Source organism: Pseudopipra pipra, chromosome 3, assembly GCF_036250125.1.
Source record: "Pseudopipra pipra isolate bDixPip1 chromosome 3, bDixPip1.hap1, whole genome shotgun sequence".
NCBI lineage: Eukaryota > Metazoa > Chordata > Aves > Passeriformes > Pipridae > Pseudopipra > Pseudopipra pipra.
Genome location: NC_087551.1, coordinates 66,794,849 through 66,806,623, shown reverse-complemented (window position 1 = coordinate 66,806,623; position 11,775 = coordinate 66,794,849). Strand labels below are relative to the sequence as shown.

General features: G+C 39.6%; 1 protein-coding gene across 6 annotated transcripts in view; it reads right to left on the bottom strand.

The window, feature by feature from the left end:
- Positions 1-2,193: 2,193 nt before the first annotated feature.
- Positions 2,194-11,775, bottom strand: part of ROS1 (ROS proto-oncogene 1, receptor tyrosine kinase) — a 73,485-nt gene continuing 63,903 nt past the window's right edge. For all 6 annotated transcript variants that reach the window (XM_064649691.1, XM_064649692.1, XM_064649693.1 and 3 more), the window contains one exon: positions 2,194-3,553. In XM_064649691.1, coding sequence (XP_064505761.1) covers positions 3,408-3,553 — 146 coding nt within the window. In that variant the 3' untranslated portion in view covers positions 2,194-3,407. The remainder of the gene's footprint in view (positions 3,554-11,775) is intronic.

Genomic DNA, 11,775 nt, shown 5'->3' with positions numbered 1-11,775 from the left:
CATCTGTTCATATGAATGTCAAGTCTGCGGTTGCAGGACTAAATAATCCCATTAAAGACACACAATATGTCCATGTCTGTCCAAGCACAGCTCAGAGCTCAGCCATAGTCGTTTGAGAGCCCAGCAGTCATGGGTTGTGTGTGTGGTATCGTGTGCAGCATGCTTACCATTGCGGCTCAGTGATCTCTCCAATTGTCTGTGCTGGCATCAAGGAACATGGAAGAGCCTCATGGAGGACCATCAGGGTGCAGAGACCCACCTGCAGCCCACGGAGAAGCCCCTGCTGGAGCAGGTGGATATCCAAAGGAGGCTGTGACCCTGTGGGAGGCTCAAGATGGAGCAGAGTCCTGCCAAGGACCTGCAGCCCATGGAGAAAGAAGCCCATGCTGGAGTAGGTTTTTCCCGGGTAGGACTTGTGGCCCCTGTGGGGGACCCATGCTGGTACAGCTCATTCATGAAGGACTGCACCCCGTGGAGATGTAACCAATGGGACAGCTGTTTGGGAAGAACTGTTGCCTGTGGGATGGACTCACGTCGGAGAGGTCTGTGAAGGACTGTCACCTGTGGAAAGGACCCCACAGGAGCAGGGGAAGGACTCCTCTTCCTGAGCAGCAGCAGAAACAACAGACCATAACCCCCATTCCCCATCTCCCTGCACCGCTGGGGGAGGAGGAGGTAGAGTTTGGAAGGAAAGGAGGAGGGGTAGGGGAAAGGTGTCTTTAAGATTATTTTACTTTTCACTCTTTTGCTCTGAACCTGTTAGTAATAAATTTAAGTAATATCCCCACTTTGAGTCTGTTTTGCCCATGATGGTGATCAGTAAGCGACCTCTCCCAACTCTTAACTCATGAATCCTTAGCTGCTTTTTTTTCCTCTCCTCTGTCGAGTTGCAGAGGGGAGTGAGAGAGCGGCTTTAGTGGGTACCTTGTGTCCAGCCAGGGTCAACCTACTACACCTGCCTAAGAAAGAATATGCTAAAGTGGTCTCTCATTATCATCACCTCTTATATGTGTCCAAAAGCAGCTGTAAAAGGTGCCATCAGGCTCTGCCTGTTTGAAGGTGAGATGTGACCTCCTGACAGTGAATAAATGTTGATGAGAAAAACGTGAATCATCAAGAAGAGTTTGAATGAAGAGAGGAAGCAACACCTCAATAAGATAGAGAAGGTGAAATGATTAAGATGTATAAAGAGAAGGGTGATACAAAAAGCTGAGGGATTAAGAAACTCTCTTCAAGTAGCATCATGGGTGGATGCAAGTGAGGTTAAATTTGCATACATCAAATTCAGCCTTACTATAACTCAGTAGAAAAGTTGCATTTGCATACTTACTTCTTTAAGTCAGGAAAATGAGAGAGGGACAATGGAGTTATCATGGGTGTATGAGCAGGGCCATGCTCATGGTCACACTGTATCACTCATGACTCAGTTATTGGGAAGGTTAGGTATTGTGTCTTCCACTGAATTCAGCAAGTTATAGATCAGGATCCTTAGATTTGGATTGATAAATTTGGTTTTTCCCCAGTCCAATACATTTTTCATGCTCTGCACCGAAGGCATAGGTCACTGGCAAGTACCCTTAGATTTCACTTATTAGCAGTGTATTATTAGACTTGATACTTTCTTTCTCATCATGATGTTGTAAATCCTTCACTAAAACTAGCCTTGTCTTGCAACACTTACAAGATGTGAACAAAGCAAGAATTTTCTTTCTGTGCCAGTTTGGATATTTGTCAGTACACCTGAAGGACATTACTCCTGACTGCTGTCTGTTACCAATGCTCACCTTGCCCACTAGCCCAGTTTACATATTAGTTAGGCTCTTCCATGATCCTTTTCCAATGCAGACCTACCCAAAACTGAATCCGCTTGGGATGTCACACCACAGGCACTCGTGAGGACTGTGAAAGATGTTGCCTAGACAAAATTTTAGCAGGATTGAAGGTTTCTCCTGCTAAAAAAAAAAATATCATATGAAGTCCCATTGTTTTCCCAAACCTTTGTGTGTGGCTTGCTGACTGATCAGTCTTCGCTAGTTAAGTGGAATTACGCACACATGTGAAGACATCCAGGTGTGGTGATAAGGAACTGGGATCCTCCTGGTTTCTGGCTCACACATGCTACAGCTTAGTAAACATCAGTAATTTTATATTATTGAAATGGAAGGAATGGCTGTACAACAAATCAAGAAGCACTTGAAGAGGAAGAAAACATAATACAGTATTTATTTTTTTATCTCTTGCTCACAGTCTGGTGAGAATAGCAAAGTGTTGCAATTGTTATTAGCAAATCTATTTATATAATTACAAAATGCTTCAATGGGCTTTGTCAATGGGCTTTGAAGAATCCTAATTCAAAATATCTTAATTTCTATTTCATTTGAGTAAAACGGTCAAAGTCCAAATTTCTTGTTTATTTGTGTTGAATCTCCATTTAAGAAATTTTTGAAGCTTGACTTCGGTGGAGTTGCATCTTGAAAATGTATACATTCTGACATCAGATAGCGCCATTACTACTCTCCAGTATGCCACATTATCAAATATTTGCATGAAATCATAGCATGTTTCTAGCTTCCTGAAAGATGTCAGCGAACACTCTGCATAATTTGCTAACTACTACTCGTGATGAAAGGTTCCAAAAAGCTTATTCCTGTTTTTTATTCAGTAATGATTTAGATTTAATTTTATTATATACTTTGAGTTGATCTTGAAACACACCAAGGAAAAGCATCTCCCTTCACCCAGTCTCATAAAAAATAAGTGAGGATGATAAACATTAAAAAGGGAAAGTAAACGAAATGTAAGAAAACAGAACTGTCCAGATTCACAGACTGTTTGCTGTGCAACTTAATATGCAAGATGATTGCAAGCATTTGTTTAAATTAAATAGTGAAGCAGACCATCTGCAGCAGTGGACAACCTTCATTGATTGCTTTCTGATTTGAAGCTCAGCATTTAAGGTTTTTTCCAATTTTTAAAATCTTACTTGTGCACAGTGAAGCTAGACTTCAACTTTTCGTTTTTTTTTCATGAACAAGCTGGTCTGCTCTTTGAAACAACGTACCAGTGCTCCCTTTTTTTGAAGGACTGCCTGTACCTAAGGCATACATGGTTGCATAAGTTTAATCAATACCACAGTAAAATCACTTATTGTCTATGTTTTATTACCTATAACTATCTCCTGTGTAAACACCCAAACCATAACATGTAGAAAATCAAAGGATACATAATTGTTGTCTTATTCTGGTGCACATCATTCTGTATTTTATAATATTTTCTGGTAGCTTTATTAAAAAGTCTTTGGGGCTTTTTTTAAACACCTCTGTAAGTATGACGATGTGCAGAATATTTTCCTTTGCTTCTGTCTTCTCTGAGAGAGTTTTTCTCTTCTTTCTCTGGGGGAACCAAACTTAAGAAAGTTCAGTAGAATTGATGCTTCCTTGATCTTGTTTGCCTTCTTTGACTAATACCAAATAACTTAAGCCCTCTTGATTCCTTGTTTCCATTAATGTGGCTGAAAGAACACTATCTGAATCTGCATATGGAGTCTCATTATCTGCATTTAAAAAAAAAAGAAAAAGAAAAAATACAACAGCTCAATAATATACATATAGTATTTGAAAGCAAACAAGATCAGATAGCTGTTGGAGAAAGCTGGTCTAGTGACTGCATAAGGAGTGACTGATGATTCAAATTCATGTTCTGCCAATGCCTGCGTGAATTAGAACTTTAAGCAAATCACTTGGGGAAGGTTGGTCATCAGCATTCATACCTCCAGAGGCAGCAATACAGTTATGAATACTTGACTTGCTTCCTTTCATTGTAAAGATAGACTGCATAAAGCCAAAGTGATTTCAATCTGTACCTCTGTAGTAAACCTGCTAATAATACTGCTAAAGAGTCCTGTAACATAGGCAGTTTTATATCTACTGAATCATTATATACTGTCTCTCTAGACGACTTGTAGTATTCCGTCTTTCTAGAAGATTAAACTTGTCAATCCATTGTGGCTTTCCCATTTTTAAAAACTTTCTAATTTTCCTTAATTTGATGCAGTTCATATATACATAGTTGCTTGAAATCTATTGCAGGGCATATATATTTTAGAAATATAAAAATGGTTAACTAAATGCTCAAGTTATAAATGTTGCTATTTTTTGCATTTACTACAACATGTACCTTCTTTTACTACACTCCCCCCTTATTTTACTTCATAACTGAAAAGTTAAGCATGTGACATTCAGGGCTATGTATTCAAAGGAATTGCAACTGTTGTGCTGTTCCACCAGGCAACACACAATTTATTATGCCACTATAATCACACATCTCCCTCAGTTATAAAGTGAGAAATGTGTTCCACATGCTAGAGTCCATTAGGCAATATTATCAGGAAAAGTCTGAAAGAGAACTTTGGTTGTAGAAACCTATTAGCAAGACAGGGTTGGGAACAAACTATAGCAAACTATGGTCACATACCACAGTGACTGACAGCAATGAAAAATAATTTGATACTCATTTCATCAGTTCAGGACTATTATGACAATATTTGGTAATTCAACCCCAACTAAGCCTTTACCAATCAGTTCAGCTCTTTGTATTTGTTTTTTGTTTAATAAAATTTTTAATGGGAATCCCCAGGGGCAAGTTACTTTTAAAAAGGCACACAAGCAAATGCTGAGGGCACATTTACAGCAAACTCTTAAGAGGGAAACCTTAAAATACCCAAGTAAAACTGGGTATTTACAGACCAGACATATGCCGGCTGACCTGCCTAAGTATAGAACACTAGAGGAGCATTCAGATTTGTTTCCTGTATAAGTATCTGGAACTGATGAGGTGATGTTTACACAAATGTGAGTATGAGGTCACTGAGATATTTTTACCAGATATATAGATACATTACTAATTCTTTCCCCAACAGGTCTGAAGAACTACAGAATATATTAAATATTATAATCCTTTTTCAGCCTATGCACAACTGTGTTTCTCATTACAGAGAAAAAGATCTAAAAAATCAAATACTTTGCCTTGGTTTTACTTCTTGAGCTTTGGGAACGAAATAATCAAGAAAGTCTATTTTTGCAGAATATTCTTATCATATCCAAAGAGGGAGGAAGAATACAGTGTTCGTGACTTTTCTCCTATGACATGACATGTATAAGATACACTGCCATTTTCACAATGAGATTTTTAACTGTAACTGCCCTTTCCTTCACTATTGAGTCATCTCTTAGCGCAGTATTCAGTGCCTATGAAAGTTTAGCACTGCTCTGCTGTACAAGCCAAAGAAGATACACGAAGATCTCAAGCTATATAGTGCAATGCTGGACTGTTGTGTAAGTCAGCAAAGCAAGCAAATAGTTTTTGCTGGTTTAGTTGGAGCAAAACGATGGATGGAGACAGAAAATACTGAAAATGAACAATTGAAGAAAAATATCATGATAAATGTGAAATTGCCCTAGAAATGTGAGGGCTAGAAGCACACCAACACCTTGAGAAGCCATAAGTCAAGTCAGAGAATTCTGAATAATCTTTGGAACCTCATTTCAAAAAACATTAAGAAATTGAAGGAAGATAGAGAGAAACTGGAGTGGGGAGGCAGGCCAGTATATTTATGAGATATCGTTATTTTCTCTTCAGTTTTAACATTGCTAAAATTAGTTGATTGATGTATAGTCATGCTGGGTTATACGTGAGTAAATGCAGGATAAACCATGTGATGTGATCCCCTCAGATTTCACAAGCAAAGCCTGGCTGAGTCAACAAAACACCCCAAGAGGAGACATCCAAGAAACACCTTCATGGAATCTGAAGTCGTGCTGGGGAGTCAACTCCAAATGTTTAAATTCTGAGGGGTTGTCTACACTGTGAACTGCTGCATAGTGTAGAGTTACCCATGCTCACTTTAAACAACCTACTTCAGGGCACGAGACAGGCTAGCTCTGTCAGTCCAGAGCTTTGTACAGGCTGAGAAGTACTCTGTTGAGAAGCAGGTTCCCACTGAGCTCTGAGCTGTCTCACGTAGACTGCTTCCAACAGCTAAAATGGCAAGTTCAAAACTCAGCATTTTACTTGGACAGACACATGTCTCAGGTCTTAAATTCATGTTGCTTTGACCTTTCTGGACACTTTTCCTGGTAGTGCTGTGCTTAAAGCTGATGTTTAAAGCTTGTGCATAAATCACAGCCTCTAAGCTAAACTGCAGGTAAATTAATTACAATACATCTCTTGAGGAGTAGGCAGAAGCTTACTCTAGAGAGCCATGCATTAATTGACACAAGAAACTATTATCGCCTGACTCATACATAATGAGGAATAGTTTGCTTGCTTAGCCTCCTCTGAGGAGACTGGCCCTAACCTGATAAAATCTGTGCTTCCCCCTTCCCAGTCTCAGCATCTCAGTTAGCTGCTTCCTGCCAGAGTAGCCATGGTGCTGCCTCATGATTGCGATGTCTTTCCTTGCCTGCTTAGTAGACTCTGAGGGCTCACAACATGTTTTGAAGTCCTGCCTGGAAGGGTGCAAATTTTTGTGATGTCTTGATAAGCAGAAGGGTTTTTTTGGTGTTTAAATTCAAGAAGGTGACAACACATAAGAAGAAAAATAATGTCAGTAGAAAAGCTGATTGGTAGAGGCTGAACAAACTGATCTAGAGATGCTGATCTTCTATTACGGCTATTTCAGGACCAGATCCTCAGCTAGCATAAATTAACAAAGTCCATAGAAACCAGTGTGATACCACCAATTTACACCAGCTAAGTAGCCAGCCTGAGACATTACTGATTCTGGGTAACATAATCTCATGCAACGCTTAGCACCTTCACTGTGGTAAGGTATTTAGAAGTGCAGACACATTTGCTTTTTCTCATTAATACCTTCCTGTTTTTCTCATGCATACTCTGTCCTTTGTCACTGCCACACAAAGTATGTGGCAGTAAACAAGAGATGGGCTGCCTTACTGGCATGGCCACTGTGACCACATTCAAGAGGAGCACATGATGACATGTCTTTGTCAAGTCTATTGAACCTATACTTCTCTACCTCAGCTGTGTTGGTTATCCCAAGGAGATAGTTCCTGTGTAGAGAATATTTTCCTGGTACCTGATGGCCACCTGGAGCTGGAGGTACTGTGTTTCAATTTCTGCACATTGCCAGTAAGAATATAAATAGAACAAACATATATCCGTTTTAATACTCCACTCTGTATTATATATCAGTGGAGATATATCTGTGTTTCCTGTCTAATGAAGCACATGATCTTGCATGGTTTGAGGATGACTCATGGAGCTTCGCTATTCTGTCAGACACTGAATGTGTTAAAAGTGAGAATTTTGTTCATCCTGCATTTCCTCAGCTCTAATCTGCTTGGAGCATTGACTGCCTGCCTTTCTTTTTATTTTAATAGGTTTTTTAGAGATCTGTGAACTGAAATCTCTGTGTGCAAGAAGCTGTCTGAGGAATTACAGATATAAACATGATTCTTTTCTAGTTTATTATAATTAATAATATAAAAGCAACAAGAAAGACCAATTCCACATTTGTTGCAATGCAACAAGGCTATACAAATAGGAAAGCACTCTCCTTCTCCAGGTCACAAAGCAGGAGTCGTTTTACCAAGTTTTGAGGACCCATATCTTACGTGTCCAATTTAAGTTCCTTGCCTAGGCTGTCTTTGCAGTCAACAGAGAGAGAAAGGAGGAATGAATCGCTTTGTGGAGATGCTTATTTCGCATCCTTGCCTTAATGCATTAACATCCTCTGAATGTGTCTACAACTCTCTGCTGCTATCAGTCTAGACAGATAGCGTGAATGCAGTGCTTATGTTTTAGTTCCTTATACCTATCCACATCTGTCTACACAGATGTCAGCTCTTATAACATTATATCACATGATTTTTTTTCCATCAGTTCAAGGCAAAGTATTAGCATGACTTTACTTGCAGCATCTTATGGCTCACACGCATCCTCTGGAATCAAACAGCGTTTATCTAGAGTACAAATAAGATATCACACCATCAAGTCCCCCTTTTCCTGCAGTGTTGTAACCGCTCACTCTTTCAGAAGAAGAAGCCTTTTCTCTGACCTCTGCTGGCTTTGGGTCAGCCACTCACTAAGCTAAGTGGGGAGAGGATTATTGAATTTCAGAAAAATACAAAGGAGACTAGATACAAGGTTTTAAAAATGTCTCTTATCAACACATCTGCTTTAGAGAAGCTTCCGTGATTACGGAAGCCCAAGTGATTACTTTACATTCAGAGAGTTGTGTGGAACAGTTTTTAAAAGGCAGTTGGGTTTAGGAAAATAAACTGATGACTCTTACATGGGGAACAGAAAACAGGAGCTACTCAGTCAGCAGAGAGTGCAACATATAATTAATGATGAAATCACTGATTCTATATTTTAATATCAAATCCCCTCAGTGAAAAGTTTTGTACAGAGATTTTAAAAAAGTACAAGTGACAGTTTTAGAAAGTACCTGAACTGCTGAAAGAAGAAATACACTGAGTTACTGGCTTTGTAAAGAAAAACAAAAAAAAGGAAACATTACAAAATTCTAACTCTTTTATCTTCCCACATTTTTCAAGCAACATCTCCAGCTTAGGGATTTAAATGATTTAAAAATCATTTAAAATTGTTTAAAAATCATTTTGAGGCCAAATGTGTTTCCTTTTAGTCTTTAGTCTTTTACCCTGGATTTCATCCAACTGTCCTGCATCTTCTCTCACCAGAGGAGCTACTTTTTCTGAGCAATTAGACATTTTTTCCATATAGGACCAAAAGGGATTATGGGGAGCAGCCCTGATAAGAATAGTCCTCCTGGGTCATAAAGGCAAGGAGTCGCTCCAGCTGCTTAATGCCCAGTTGTCTGATGTCGGCAAAAATGTTTGCCAAATCAAACAGGTGTTTCCGTCTGTAAAGAGGCACTCTTGGGACCTGAAAAAATACAGTGCTGTCTTATATGTGCAAATGTAAAAACTTATGTCTGAAAATAGATGGTCCAGTTATTTTTACAGCAATGCAGAGCCATCCTTCTAGCACACTGCACCTCTTGTAAATGGGGGAAGAACAGACTATCTTTCAGCAATGAATGGGGACTCTGGTGACAGGGCCTCTGCTCAGTAAAGTCCCATTGAATTCAAAACCCACTGGTGTCTCAGTACTCAGCTGGTTAATGCTGCCCTCACTCAAATAAATATCATTACTGCTACTTTAAGCCCACAATTAATGTCCTGGGAAAGCCTGTAAGAGCTAGAAGGAAAAACTCTAGACTGGCAGACCCTGGTCCTGCGTTTCCTTCCCTCCCTTCCAAAGCAGCAGTGCCAGGAGGTGCTGGTATTGCTCAGGCGTATTTATTGACATTTGATACCTGCTTTAGAAGGGTGACTCTTGCAATAGCACAGCATGTGTCTCTTTTGCCATCCCCATGCTATCCTGTTAGAGTGCTGCCCAGACCACTAACATACTGTCTGTATTAGTTCACCCACACTTGCCATCTGTGAGTCATATTGCACTGGCATTAAGATTATTGAGAAAATCTAGAGCTTCTCAGCTCTTCCACCTATGAAAAGCACTGACAGCATGTATGGATCTGTTAAAGGTGTGGCTACCTACAAGCAGGAAAGACTCAAGATAGTTTGAAAGATGCATGATTCCATGTAAGGCTAAGTATCACAGTTATTTTGAGGCATGTTGTTTCACTTTGCTTGACATTTGTCTCTTTCTTTTGGAACCAGGTCACCTGGTGAGAGCAAACATTTCTTGGCAGGAGGCTCATGATAGGAGTTTCATTACACACAAAGGCCAATGACCGTGTAACATTTTTGGAAAATGTTGTCCAGGACAAACCATCATGGAATAGTCTTTTGGATTTGTTTTGCCTCTCATCTGTCTACTACTACTACAAACACAAGTACTGCACTTAGTTCCAGCTAAAAATTTGTGCAAATTTTTAAAATCACTTACTTATTTTACAATATTTTACAAATTACAAACTAAGACATATTCCAAGCCCTAAAATGTTTTCGACAGGGTCATAATGGAGCATGCATTTTAGTCTGTAAGCTTAGCTAGAATTTGAGTGGCCTTTTCTTGCTTAAATCAATCTTGCTTCTGGAGTCCACATTTCTCTGAACTCCACTGCATGAGATTTATACTGCAGGCAGAAAAACTGTTGAATTAATTTAAGGCTGGACAGCTACAGAAAACTGACATGCACGTCTCCCTGGTCAGGTAATTCAACAACATTAAGACATCACCAGGACTCTAGACCTTCGGTCAAGCACACAGCAAAGGGAAGAATGGGGGAAAGCCTGAAGAAGAAACACAGCAGCTAGTGGCGAAAAGTCTAAGGCTCAGGGAGGGAGGGTGCCAAGCATGAGCTCTGAGAGCCAAAGCTCTGCCTACATTGAATTACCCTGCTTACTGGAGTGGGCCTGCTTTTACCAACTAAGTTACTGTAAACAGACTTAATGGAGTCTGATTTTAAAAGTGACCACCATCAACAGATTCCCTGAATACAACATACATTATGGAATACTACTATTATTAGGACAACCCTGAAAGTCCATTATACAACAACATTTTCTGCAGTAAACTAATTTTATCAATTTTTTATCATTTAAAGTGAAACTTTTCATGGAAGCCTCAATCCATATTTCCCTTTGCAACAACTTGGTCATTTCTAAGAATACTACTTCTATTCCTGGCAAACAAACAAAGCAATGGCTTTTTCTCTGTGATCTCTGCTGTGTGGCAGAACCTGAAATCTTGGCAAATTAATGTTTTTTACATTAAGAATATATATTTGTCATCCCATTGAAAGCAATTATTTACCGAGATTGAGCAAGTTAACAGCAAGGGGAAGATCATACCTAGTTGACACATGTTAAACAGAGATTTGCAGAGACTGAAACTAAAATTCTTTCATGTTACATCTGTGCCACCTGCTTCACCAAAAGGACAGCAACCTATGTTCCAGCCCCTTTCCCCAATTCTAAGCAGCAAAAGAGTAGGCTTCTCTTTAGAATTTTCGGCCCTGCTAAAGATTTTAACAGATATTGATGTAATGCCACAAGAATTTCTTAACTCCCTTAGTTTTGATGTCTCTGTCACCTGTGGAGCTAGGGAACACAGCACAGGGATGTCTTATCTAGAAACCCCAGCAGCTCAAGAGTAGGTGTGAGCAGTTGAATCAGTACAGTCCCATACCCAGTGAATGCTGTGTTCCTGTAGCCATCTGAATATTAAACATCTAGGCTGAGATACTGTATCTGAGATGTTGTATTTTGGACATGATCCTCAGTAATGTGTTTAAGGGACCCTGCTTGAGCAGTGATGTTGGACTAGATGACTTCCAGTGGTCCCTTCCAATCTTACCCACCCTGTGACTCTTTGTATTCACTCCATGAATATAGCAAGTCACCTAGACGCCAGTCATCATTAGTGAAGAATAAAGCAAAAGGTGACTCCTTTCATGCTAGGATACATGTCTAAAACATAGGAGTTATCACTTTCTGGAGATATCTGTTTCTACTTCTGGCTACAGAGCTATCTAGAAGAGTATCTTAGATGAGACTTCTAGCTTGTAGACAGCTGCATTTAGGTGAGATAAAGTCTATTAGCTAAAGGCTATTAGCTTGGGCATAGTGCCTAATTGATTGGCTGTACTCCTTTCCTGAGCTAATGCCAGGCTTAGATTTGTGCCAGACTAAGTATCTCTTTCCTGAATGCCACTATTCAGAACAAAGATACCCTTAAAGAAACTAAGGAATTCCAATGTAT